The sequence below is a fragment of the Prionailurus bengalensis genome, chromosome A2, assembly GCF_016509475.1.
Source record: "Prionailurus bengalensis isolate Pbe53 chromosome A2, Fcat_Pben_1.1_paternal_pri, whole genome shotgun sequence".
Taxonomy (NCBI): Eukaryota; Metazoa; Chordata; class Mammalia; order Carnivora; family Felidae; genus Prionailurus; species Prionailurus bengalensis.
Window position 1 is genome coordinate 5,498,258 of NC_057348.1, and position 13,365 is coordinate 5,511,622.

General features: G+C 49.0%; 1 protein-coding gene across 12 annotated transcripts in view; it reads right to left on the minus strand.

Moving 5' to 3' along the window:
- Nucleotides 1-984: 984 nt before the first annotated feature.
- Nucleotides 985-13,365, minus strand: part of HNRNPM (heterogeneous nuclear ribonucleoprotein M) — a 40,353-nt gene continuing 27,972 nt past the window's right edge. For 5 of the 12 annotated variants that reach the window (XM_043586412.1, XM_043586415.1, XM_043586411.1 and 2 more), the window contains 5 exons: nt 10,320-10,418; nt 6,522-6,575; nt 3,714-4,516; nt 3,054-3,105; nt 985-1,411 (listed from right to left, as the gene is read on the minus strand). In XM_043586412.1, coding sequence (XP_043442347.1) covers nt 1,248-1,411; nt 3,054-3,105; nt 3,714-4,516; nt 6,522-6,575; nt 10,320-10,418 — 1,172 coding nt within the window. In that variant the 3' untranslated portion in view covers nt 985-1,247. The remainder of the gene's footprint in view (nt 1,412-3,053; nt 3,106-3,713; nt 4,517-6,521; nt 6,576-10,319; nt 10,419-13,365) is intronic. The other 7 variants (XM_043586416.1, XM_043586418.1, XM_043586420.1 and 4 more) reach the window with 2 other exon arrangements.

Sequence of the window (13,365 nt, forward strand, 5' to 3'; positions counted from 1 at the left end):
ATGATCTCCTTGGGGGTCTGTGAAGTCGACCCTGTACCCCCACCGTCTCACCCATCAGGGATAAACACCAGGAGAAGTGTGATGAGGAGGTGACAGCAAGGGTAGGACGCCACATCCAAACACGACAAGCAGTGGCTGCAGCTCCACGCGGGCTGCCAACAGCTGTCTAGCCCAAGTGGACCTATGTATGAGGTCACATCCTGGTGGACGGGGGAGGGGTGACCCAGTTCTGACAGAGCCCAGGTATCACGCTCCGCCTGAGCTGCTACAGGACTAAACATACTCAGAAACTCACACCCTGCCTGGTCTGTGGTAGCTAAGAAACACTGCCTTGGACTGAACGTATATACCCACCCACCCCCCCCAACACACAAAAGTTTCCACCTTGAAAGCCTAATGCCCAATGTGATGGTATGTGGGGGGGTGAGTGGAACTGGTGTCTTTATAAAAGAGGAATGAGAAGCCTTCTGTCCCTTCCCACCATGTTGAGATTATAGCTACAAAGTGTCGTCTATGAACCACGATCAGGTACCCTCGCCAGACATGGAATCTGCTAGTGTTTTGATCTTGGACTTCCCAGTCTCCAGGACTGTGGGAAATAAACGTCTGTGTTTAAGCCGCCCAGTTTATGGTACCTTTGTTATAGCGCCCGAAGTAGACTACGACAAAAGCCAAACTGGGAATGAGCCTGACACGATGTCTACGCCCCCAAGAGGAACTGTAAGCAAGGAGGGGGGATGGCGGCTTTCAGAACCACTAACATCCAAGTGCATGCCAGCACTGGAGAATCCAAGTCCGCTCAGTTTCCAGAGAGTTCTCCTGAAGTGGCCGAGGCCCATGTCCTCCCCCCATCGGCATCCACACACAAAGCAAGGATGGGGATGCGACCCCCAGTGGCCAGAGCTCCAAGGGTAGAAGGAAGACTGGTTCTAGCTCCCCAAACCTCAGGTGGATGCCCCACAACACACACGCAAAAAGCAAGCGTCTTTTCAGGAACTGGTATTTATTATCAAAGTCATATTCGATGTCAACAAGATGCCACAACTACAAAAAAAATTGCGCACATTGCAATCTCAATGCAAACAGTCAAATGGAACCCCAGTCATTAAAAAAAGTAATTCAAATTACCCCAAAAAGCAACTGAATTTTTTAAACATCTTTATACATCCAGCCAACAAATTAAAATGGTTAACAAGAAAAAATACAAATTCAGAGGTCTGGTATCGATGTTTAAAAAAGGCAACTGCTTAAGCATTTCTATCAATTCGAACATCAATCTCTCGGCCACTCAGCTTCATCCCATTCATCATCCGGCAGGCTCTCTCAGCCACCTCTGGCGACTCAAACTTAACCACACCGCACCCCTTGGACTTCCCGTTCTCCATCTTGATGTCGGCATACAGCACGTGGCCTGGGCACAGGGAGGGAAGAAGAGACCACAACTCATCAGGCAAACCCAGAGCTCAGCCTCAGTCTGGGCTCCACTCAGTCCAGATCACCTGTTGGATTTCGGTGGACAGAGTCAAAAGGGAGAGAGGCCCTGGCACATGAATGCTCAGAACGCAGCAGCCGGAACCCAGAGACGATGGCCCTCAAGCCACGTTGCCATTCTTCTGCCAAAGGACAATAATCGGACCGGCCCGTGACAAGACCTCCTGGCAGCTTCACACGCGCATACCCTTACGCTCGAGAGAGTCAAAAGGGGGGCCGTGTGCAGCCAACTTTATAGGTGAATTTTGCAGAGGCTTGGGCTTCAAGACCCCACACCACATTTGCAAGGCCATCATGATACAATGGACACTCTGTACTGTTCAGATATAAGCTGCATCCTAATTAGGAAGTGGGTTTCACATATTTATTCAAGCACTGATTAAGCATCCAGGTATGTGTCAAGCACCGTGAAACAAGTCTGTAAGGGGGAAGAGCAAAGGACAGGACCATGCAGCCTGTGCTAAGGGACCCACGTTTCTAGGGCCATTAACTCAGCCTGAGGGAAGGTCAACATCTCCAGGGCTTCTCAGCAGAAAGTTCTGAAAGACCTCCACCAGAAGGAAGACTCTTGCCATCACAGCTCGAAATAAAGCACTTCTGAAAAATGGCACTTGCAACTCAGGGTCCAGGGACAGGAAGGAGAAAGGAGATGAAAGAGGAGGGACTAAGTTGCAAAGGGGCTGGTGAGTTTCTCTTTTGGCAGCCGGGTACCTCCGGGCCTCTCAGGCCGGAGAGCAGCATGATCCAATCTGACTTTTCAGACTGCCTACTGTACAATGCAGAAACTGAGGAGTGGGGAGAGGGCACGAGGGCGTGCTATGGCTCAACAGCTGCCCCAAGAGAAGAACCAGGAGAAGCAGCAAAGTGGTGCAATCTGAGCCAACACTGAAACAGGAAATGAGTAAAGACGCTGAGGAAGCCTTGACCCAGCGAACCGCCCAGACTCCCGGCTTAGGCCTGGGGCTCCCACTTGACAGGGTTAAAAAAACAGAGGTGATGTGAGTGAGGGGCAGGGGTTCACCCGGTGACAACTTCACTTCCTTTTGGCCACAAAGCGAACCAAATGGGTGGCCTGGTGTGCCGGGAAACCAGAGCCCCTAGGCCTCATTCACTCACACACACACACTCACCCCTGGGAACTCCTGGGCAAGTGCTCTCTGAGGCATGAACCAACAGTGCTGTGGTAGAAAGCAACCTCATCTCAGATCAGTATTTGTTTTATTCAGCTTTGTCACTTAGAAGCCATGTGACTTTGGGAACGTGACTGCCTGACTCATCTGTAAAATGGGGACATCACCTCCTTTCAAAAACCATAGAAGAATGAGGTTGAAATGAGAACACAGGTGAGAAGTGTCTGACACATAAAAGGAAACCCAACAGCTGGCTTGACTATCTGCACGGGCAGAAAAATGGCAAGTCCCATCAGTCGCGAGTCATGGCAAGTGGCAGTGAAGACCAGGATGGGAGCTTTGCTTCACCCCTCAAGTGCATCACTAACAAGCTAAGACTTCGGAGGCCGCAACACACGGAAGCACCTAGAAAGCCTTTTCTCAAACACTTACCACATTCGTTGAATTTGTCTTTTAGCATCTTCCATGTAAAATCAAACGGGAGCTAAAGGGAAAAGGAGAAACCGATGAGTGACACAACCGAATCCTAACACCCTAAATGCATAAACCTCAGGGTCTCTTGGGGGCGGGGGAGTGGCTCTTGTTGCACCAAGAAACATCTCAAACTGAGATGATCAGCAGAGAACAAAACAAGCCTGCCTGGAATGAGGTTCTAAACCAGCACACCAAGTACACTTCCTTGTTCAACGTGCAGAAAATGCAGTCGCCTATGGTGAGCGGCCCACAGACCACTCGACAGTAGCTGAAGGTGGTCAATCTGGTAGAAAGAGAATTTAGATACAGCCCTTTATCCCTCGGTCTGCCACGCCCAGGTACAGCGGCCCTTCAAGCCAAGGGAATCAAGCAGCTAGGGTTCCTGAGCTCACGGTCGGTTCCACCCAGCAGTCCGAGAAGCCCCGGCTCCAGCTGCACACATACCGCGTGCTCTTACGTTCTGCCCTGATCCTACCAGCACCAACCTCTGGGGACAGTGGCAAGGTGGCCTTCTGCGCTGCTACTCCGCTCCCCTCCTGGGGGCACCCCCGTGACTTCGACCCGCCCCCTCCCCCTCTGTGCGTACCACCACCAAGAATCTGCCCCAGAGCCACTTACATTTCTCACAAATATCTGGCAGGCCTTCCTGGCCACCCCAGGAGCATGGCCTCCAGCTCCGCCAAAGGAACCTGCGAAGCTTCCTCCAAAGTTGCCTCGCTCCATCTCGATGGCGCGGTCAAAGCTGGCACCGCCACCGCCACCCATGGCCAGGCCCATGCGCTCAATGCCAGCGCCTAGGGCCGGACCCATGGCAGGACCCATGCGCTCCAGGCTGTTGGCGCCCATGCGCTCCAGGCCCATGCGCTCGAGACTGTTGGCGCCCATTCGCTCCAGGCCCATGCGCTCCAGGTTGTTGGCGCCCATGCGCTCCAGGCCGGTGGCCATGCGATCCATCACAGGGCCCATGCGCTCCAGGCCAGCCCCCATGCCTGCGGGCACCATGCGCTCCATGCTGAGGCCCATGCGCTCGATGGCAGGGCCCATCCGCTCCACACCAGAGCCCATGCGCTCAATGGTCTGGCCCACGCGGTCGATGGGCGCGGCCATGCGCTCGAGGCCAAAGCCCATGCCGGCACCCATGCGCTCCACTCCGGAGCCGATGCGCTCCATGGTCTGGCCCATGCGCTCGATGCTGGAGGCCATGTGGTCGAGGCCCAGTGGGCCCATACGCTCGATGCCCGAGCCCATGCGCTCAACTGAGCCCATGCGGTCCATGACCAGGCCCATGCGCTCAATTTCGGAGCCCACGCGATCCATGCCATGGCCCAGGCCTGCGCCCATGCGCTCCATGCCGGCACCCCCAATGCGGTCAATGCCAGGGCCCATCCTCTCGATCCCAGGGACACTGCCTCCACCTCCACCTGAAACAAGGACACAAAACACAGGCAAATATCAGGGACTTGCACACTATGTGCACACACCACGCCAGAAAGGTGACCTGGGTACAGAGACCGGGGCACTCCACAAACTCAACCACAGTTCAGGGATTAAATCCCACGACAATTTATCATGAGACACCCCTCAAATGTGGACAACTGTTAAGGCAGGGTAGCGAGGACACCATTCTTCCTATTTCTGTGCCACAGCTGAAATTTCCATAACAAAATTTAAAAAGGGAAAAAAATCCACCCTGGAGCACCTGTGTCAAAAAATGTTCTCCACGTTACTTCGGAAGTTCTAGAACTCGTAAACTAGCTCTGTGAGCCACGGTGGTCAATTTCAGAGAACCTGAGCTCTTCCCACCACCTGACACTGAGAAATGCTCTCAAGGGAGGAAGCTCCAAAACCCCCACTCAGTCAGCCAGTGTAATGGATTTACTTGAATTGTATGGGACAATTCAAATCCCTCACCACCTTTGTCCTCTCCCAGCTCCTCTCTCTCTCAGATGCATGCTGGTGGCCGGTCTGGCTGAACTTCCTTAGCACCTCTAGGCATAAAGAAGCTAGGATACAGCCACATAATTACTAAGAGATAAAGAAAACAAACACCAGTAGAGATCCTCTATGTCTAGACGAACAGACAGCCACTTCCGGGGAACCTTACTCTGTGAGGAAAACCACTGAATGACTTGTGTGTAACTACTCTGCTGGCTTTCAAGGAAAGAAGTCGATGGCACCGCAGAGTGGATTCTACAAACAGCCTCAGATCAGTTCTCAGTGCCATGGTTCAGCTGGACACATGCTGACAGGTCCCTGCCAGCAGGACCCTGTGACGGCTGATAACTCTGGACAAGGAGGGAGGGTCTGGCTCCACCACCAAGGCCACTGCCCACCACTTTTCCACATGCAGAGCCTAAGGATCCCCCCTCACCTCACCACCACCAGCACCACCTGCCTGTGATGAAGGGCAGCTGAGCCCACAGCCAGCCCATTACTGATCCGAGCAGCCCGGTGCAACATGTAAATCAAGAGGAAACTCAGTTTCTATGAGTGAGTCTCTAACGGACAGAGTGACCTCGCGTCACTCCACTTCTCCATGCCCGTTTCCTTAGTAGCACTTAATAACAGCACACCAAGGGGCAAAACATAAACACGGTTTTACAAATATTGACTTCCAAAGCAGAAATTTCTTAGGAACTATTTTTTTTTAAAAAGTAAGATAACTGGAAAGGGTAGGCAGCATGCTCAAGAGGATCAGAAACCAGGCTGACTCCCCGGATGCCAACAGTAGCAGAGAACTAGGAAAAAACGGTGCCCACGTGGAGTTCTAGAATCAGCACACCACAGAAATAACCAGCAAGTGGAGTAACCAAGGAAATGTCAAAACACTCAGAGCCATGGGTGGGGGAAATCAAGCTGAAAAAGTACATTTAGTTTTCACTACCCATTAAAAAAAAAAGCACATTAATGGAAGCATATATTCCAAAATGTTTACAATACTCATCACAGGGCAGCGCAATTGCAGAGATTTACTTTCTTTATAATTTTTTGAATCTTAGTAAGAGTACATATAAATACTTTAATAATTATTTGTTAGGTATGGAAGTAGTAGGCTTTTGTAATTAAGTATTTACTTTTAGGAATTTGTAATTTTATAGTATTTAAAACAAACCCCCAAATTACACGGACATTATAACGACAATGGCCAATGCTTACATAGCACTTAGTAGGTACACTTTTCTATGCATTAATTCATTTACTCTGCACAACAACCCCATGAGGTAGGTACCATTATATTCCCATTTTACAGTATGGAAAACAGAGGTTCAGTAACTTGCCAAATGTCACACAGCTAGGAAGAGACAGAGCTGGTTCCCACCCAGGCAGTCTATTTTAGAGCCCGTGCTTTTCACCACTACACTCTACTATCCCCGTTAATAACAGCCTATTCTAAAAATCAAAACATCAAAACTAAGCGTTTCCTACCTCCTCCCTGCTTTGCAATGATCTCTCCTCTCTTCAGTGCATTACTTAGGATTTCTAAGGAAATCAGGAAGAAAAAAAAATTAGCCAAATTTCTCTATGGTAACAGAAACTTGTTTATTACAGATTCCAGAGTAAGAATATTACTAATTTAAAAATAAAACAAGGGACAGGGGAAGGGGTTAAGAAATACACACACAGAGACAAGATCATTTTACTGGAAAACTGTTAAGTCCTTGATGATGGGTCATGATATTAGGATCCCATGTAGCTCCAGAGTCTGAGGCCCAGTTGGCAACACCATCTGGGAATGCATCCAGCAGAGCTAAGGAAGACCAGTGTGCACCAATGAACTGAAACCGAGGAAGTCAGAGCAAGAATGGGGCCAGCAGCAGTTTTCTCAAGCAGTCCAGACCCTCAGCGCTCACACTGAAGCCTGCGCTCATCCTCCCAGATGCAACCAACACCTCACGGTTGTCCTTCGGAGCAAACTAAAGCTGTAGTTACTTACACCCGCTGCCCAAACCCTGAAACGCGGCAGCAACCGCCCGCAGCACCGAAGCGTGACCTCATTAAGTCGTGCAGGGACTCCAGCAAGCTGAGCCCACCAGCCCCACCTGGAAGGAGCTGGGGGTGATGCTGACTAAAGTGACAAAGCTTCGGGAAAATAAAACCCCCAACACATCCAAAACTCATCCAACACCTCGTCCAAAGGAGAAAACACCGTCGCCTGCTTGCCAACAATTCATCCGAACCTTTAAAGTCTGTCTGCACATCTCATTTTAGGCCCATGACCGCAGAGAGTAACCCTGAGCCCACAGCTGTTTCTGGTGCTACCTGCTAAAGGAAGGACACAGGGAAGCACACACCTCCAGCCTGCAAGCACAGGGCTCACTTATTCCTCCGTGACACCTGTGATCCTGCTCAGCATACCCAGGCCTAGGTTCACCTTCCTAAAACGGCACTTAGATCAAACTATTCCTGCACACATCCTTCACCATCAGCCCACCACTGATTTACAGAGAAAGGAAAAATTCTTTTCATGGGCAAAGACCTCCCTGTCCTATGACTTGAACCTGTTCTCCCCACCGCAGGTAGACCCTCACCTCCAAACCTCTGCATCTGATGCTGTCAGCCCTCTTTATCTGCCAGCACACCCTCTACCTATGCTGAACCCTCTCAGACACCCAGCCCCTCCAGCTCAAACCACATCTCCTGCACTCATCTTTTTGTATTCCTGCTTGGATCCCATGCTCTCTGAACAGAGCACTTCTATCAACCACCGAGAGCAGTGCTTTTTCAAATCTTAACACAGAGAGAAAACGATCACCTTTGGGTGGTGCTCACATGGCTGCCAAGGGCCAAGGAACCAACATTTCCACTGGCACCCTCACTAGGCCTCTTCTACCGGAGGGGCCTCTGGTGCTGCCCTGCACCACCGGGCATCACCTCCACAGCTGCCATCACCTCCTTCGAGATCAAGAAACACACAACTATCTCCCTGTACCACCAAGTACAGTGGCCTGCAGAAACCAGGGCAAAGATCTACTGCCTTGATAGAAGGGACAATGAATGGGGAGGCCCTACAGAAAATACCACCAAAATGATTCCACTTGCGGCAGGGGATCAAGAACTGAATATAAAAACAAACAAAACAAAAAATCCTAGTCTGAAAACCCAACTTAAACTTATTTGGTACAAAGACGCTTTTACTAAAGTGGGTCTGACCACAAGGAGCAACAGAAATTCCAGAACAAAGCCCTCTGCTCCTGCCCGTCACTGTGCGAGGCCTCAGCACAGAGAGACAAGGGAGGGACGGCAAAGGAGCAGGAGACAGCAAGGCCTACAAGATGACACTTCTATTCAGGTCAGGACAGAAGACTCTCCTGCTGCCACGAGAAGTAACGACCTCACCAGATCCACCTCCCGCACCTCTGCGAGAAACGAGGTGAAGGCTGCCAGCCTCATCACGGAGGTGAGAGGCACCACAGAGGGGCAAAGGATTAAAGGCTCAGGGCAGGAACAAGTGCCTGTGGGAGCAAAGCCATGTGCCATCTTGTTCTTCTCACCTCAGTATCCACAAATCGCTACTTGCAGCCAAAGGACTGTAAGTTTTCACATGTTTTTTGAACTACCCAGCCATTCTTGGGGCACCTGGGTGGCTCAGTCGGTTAAGTGTCCAACTTCAGCTCAGGTCATGATCTCGTGGTTGGTGAGTTCAAGCCCTGCATCAGGCTCTGTGCCGACAGCTCAGAGCCTGGAGCCTATTTCAGATTCTGTGTCTCCCTCTCTCTCTGCCCCTCCCCCGCTCACGCTCTGTCTCTCTCTCTCTCTCTCAAAAATAAATGCCAAAAAAAAATTTTTTTTTAATAAAAAAAATAAGTAAAAACAAAACACCCGGCCATTCCATGACACAAAAAGCAAAGCCAGTCAGACAGTAAGAAACTTTTAACACTCCTAGTCGCATACAGATTATGAATTCATCCCCCAAATTCTACAAATTTGAAATAATCTAGAATAAAGTTATAGACAGTCATATCAAACATACAAAAAAAAGGGGCGCCTGGGTGGCGCAGTCGGTTAAGCGTCCGACTTCAGCCAGGTCACGATCTCACGATCAGCTCTGGGCTGATGGCTCGGAGCCTGGAGCCTGTTTCTGATTCTGTGTCTCCCTCTCTCTCTGCCCCTCCCCCGTTCATGCTCTGTTCTCTCTGTCCCAAAAATAAATAAACGTTGAAAAAAAAAATTAAAAAAAAAATTAAAAAAAAAAAAAAAAAAAGGTAAATCGTCACTACCCGCCTGGTAAGACACAAGAAAGTCAGTCCTTCCAGCTACCTCATATGCAGGGAGGGAAAAAGAAATAGAAGTCTCCCCAAACTCAGAGTAAAAGGAAAACAGTTTCTAATAGTTCCTGGTTTCCATGGAGAACACAAACACAAAGAGGATGGGAGTCCCAGAGATAATCCACAGAAGAATCTTGTCTCACTGATGAACTGGATGATGAATCTTTCTACAGACTTCATAAATTCTAAGAATACAACTAACACAAACAAAATAAAAAGGAGCTTAAAACCTCACACCTAACTCAATGGGTCCCCTAAAGCTGAGTCCTCTGCGGCAGCCACCTAGCAGCCTCACACCTGCACAGAATGAGAAGCAGGTAAACATGGGGGAAGAGTGCGGACCGATGCTCCAACTCTGCTTGGACAGAAACAAACTTAACAGTGCAGAAATGGACAATCTCTTTGCGTCATACTAACGAAGAACTAAGCTGACAGATTCTCAGAAACATCTAAACTCAAAACAGCAGGGAGGGGAGAGACACTCCGGGCAATGCAACCAAAACTGAAACGGAAGTTTCTCTGCACTTAGGCCCAATACTCCAGGCCTTCCAGCACCAGAACACGTCTCTAGTTCCCTGAGGCCTCTTGTAAAGGCACCAGCAATCACACCACACCATCCGCCAACTAGAGCACCATGGCGCCCTGGACAAGGGGACTCACATCCCGCTTGGCAGGGCCTCAGAAGCCACTACCGCACTAGATAGCCAGTGCTGTGTAAATGCAGCAGCTTTAACTCCCTCGGCAAGCAAACACCTTATACCGATGCAGCCAAAGAAGCCATTTGAAAAGACTATAAAGGAAGCTGGTGCATTTGATACGAATAAAAAATTCAAGGACCAAAAGCTTTTACCTAAGTCCAGAAAACAATGTTTTAAAAGACGATGGAAAGATAGCGGACTCTGCTTAAGAAAGAACCTCTGAGCTGAGCATGAGCCCCGCTCACGTGGGGCCTTCTTACCCAAGCCTCTGCCATGGGGCTGTCCAGAGCTTCGAAACATTCCCATCTTGTTTCTGGCAAAGTCTCTCTCAAATCCTCCACCCAAGCCACGCTCCATCTCTGTGGAAGAAATCATTACCCTAGGCCTTTCCAGGAATCCCTCTGTGCTTTAGACATGAATAAAACAAATTACAGGCACACAGCAGCCAGCACCAAGTCAGCACGCTTACTTTTTCTAGGAGAAACTATCACTCATCCCTTATTCCTTACAAAGGTCCCCTCACCTCAAGTGAGTCCCTGCAAACCACCTACCTTCAACCCACCAAAGACTAACAGATGACTTTTGTTACAGTCACACGGTGGCTACACCAAGCCACTACAGCAATGGGCTGCATCCACGCTGTGTCACAGGAAGCAGCAGCTACAGCTCTCGGTTACTTCCCAAGCACCCCGCCCCACCCACAGCATTCTGGGGGGTGCCAGCAGTCCACGGAATCCGCCCAACAGCCTGCTCACCTCTATCACCCTCCACCATCATGGCCCCTTTACAAAGAAACCAAGGCTCAAATGACTTAGTAACCTGACCAAGACCACCTGCCTGCTATGGGATGAGGCAAAGGCTGGAACCTATAAGCCCAATGCAAAAACCCAAACTCTCCTAACACAAGCACATCCAAGGAGAATCCAGAAACATCCCTGCAGTGTAACATGCCTTCTCCAGGATCAACTGTAGTGGTCTCCTCTACACAAGGACACTGGTAACTTCATTACTTTTTTCTACATTCACAGCAAGAGTTACATTTTGCAATGCCTTTAAAAAAAAAACAAAACAAACAAAAAAAAACAGGGGCACCTGGGTGGCTCAGTTGGTTAAGCATTCGACTTCGGCTCAGGTCATAATCTCACAGTTCATGAGTTCAAGGCCTGCATCGGGCTCTGTGCTGACAGCTCAGAGCCTGGAGCCTGCTTCGGATTCTGTGTCTCCCTCTCTCTCTGTCCTTTCCCCACTCACTCTCTCTCAAAAAAGGAATAAATGTTAAAAAAAAAAAAAATTAAATTTAAAATAAAACAAAGGTCTTGGGGCTCCTGGGTGGCTCAGTCAGTTAAGCATCCAACTCCAGGTTTCAGCTCAGGTCATGATCCCACAGTTTGTGAGATCGAGCCCTGCATCCAGCTCTGTGCTGACAGCATGGTGCCTGCTTAGGATTCTCCTCTCTCTCTCAAATAGATAAACGTTACAAATTAAAAACAAAAACAAAAACAAAAAACCTAATTAATCTTGCTCCTTAGAAATCAGGCAAACAATCGCCTTCAATTGTGCAACTGCCAAAATTGGTTCTATGCAGCTCAAGCCCTTATACTTTCAATGAAATAAGTCTACTGAAGATGTGGAAGCAGGCTAGCACTATGAATTAGAAATGCCTCATTTAGCAATGGTAGACGTGCTATTCATAGTGTGAATAGACCCAACCGAAGGTCACAGGTTGGTGGCATGCCATCTGCTGAAAAGGTAACTAACTTGTGGGAGCTTGCATGTGGCAGGCATAGCAGAAGTCCCACACTGGCACCGTGACAGACAGAGCTCTGCTGCACTCCTTTAATCCCTATCATAAGGGCATGAAGACGGCAGCACTCTGCCCCCTGGAGATAAGGAAGTCATGTGCAGGCAGTAATAGGACAATGGCCTCAGAAGTCATCTTCCCAACTGTCAGCAGTCTCTGCAGTTCAGGGAACTCCCTGTGAATTACAATGTAATCCCCCCAAAATGGAAGTGTTTTCATTGTCAAATAGTGCATCAAATCATTGTTTGCGATTTGGTTTTTTAATCCGTAATTCCTAAGCATCCATTCTATTAGGACTTGACCTCTACTTTGACTGATTAGAAATCAGAATCTCAGGGCCAGTCTGATATCAGCACCTGTGACCAGAACAGATGGATCATAGTCGCCAATTAAATATGAAACCCAAAAACATCTTTATCAATTTCCCTCTGTGATTACGCTGACTCACTCAAATCCCAGAACACAGCTCAAGTGGAAGAAGTCCCTGTTCTCTGCTGTCGAGGATGACATGGAAGGACTGAGTATCTGTATGTGAGAACATCTAAGAGCACTGCATCTCAACACATCCTCCACTGTTGCTCCCCACGAGAATCTGCACTTGGAACCCTTTGATCACCAGGCTCAGAACTGTGGCTGCTGCCTTCCACCTGCCAGGTTACCAAGGACTTTGCCCACACAGCTCAGCACAGCCCCAGCTCACTTCCGTCCGTCCGTCCGCCTCTAAGTCACATCACTCCACTCCTCAGAGCAACAATGTTACCTCCTTCCTGAGGACTCATCTGTTTTGAGCAAACACTTTACCAAGCCAGACTCCTCCAACTCTTTTTATTAAAATTCCCATACACATTATGAACTATAGGCTGGCCTGAAAGCACCCTGCAAACTCAGGCCTTTGTCCCTTCATTCCTGACTACTGGTGAGGACTTCCCTACATCTTTTTATCATTATCTAGAACAAGACAACCCCACGGAGAAGGACAGTTTAGTCATGAGAAATATCTTTCTTTCCAGTTTGATAGGAAGGTCCATCCTAGTAAGACTCTCAATTGCTCTAATTCGATCTTCACATTACATGATACTGCAGGTCAGAAAAGAAACATTTACATGCAAATCTTCAATGACCTTCCTCAGGGAAGTTTATGTGTATAAGGGAAGCATCATCCCCACAGGTGGGGGTAAAAGAGTCCACCAACCCCTAGAGAATTTCAGAAAGACAGACTGTGGGGCTTCTCAAGGCACACTCTGCAGGCCCACTGAGGAGGGGCTGACGCCCACGCGGAAGGCAGTTCTGAAGGGCAGGATCCGCCAGATACCGGGACCCATCTCCCAATATCACTAGCCATGTGACCTTAGGCAAGTCACTCTCCGGGCCTCAGTTTCTGATGAAATGGTGATAAAAGTACCTACAAATCATGTGGTTCTTGCAAGGACTGAACAAAACACACGGTTACAATGATAACTAATACCACTGAATTTCTGTTAAGGGGTCGAAAGGGATAGTAGATC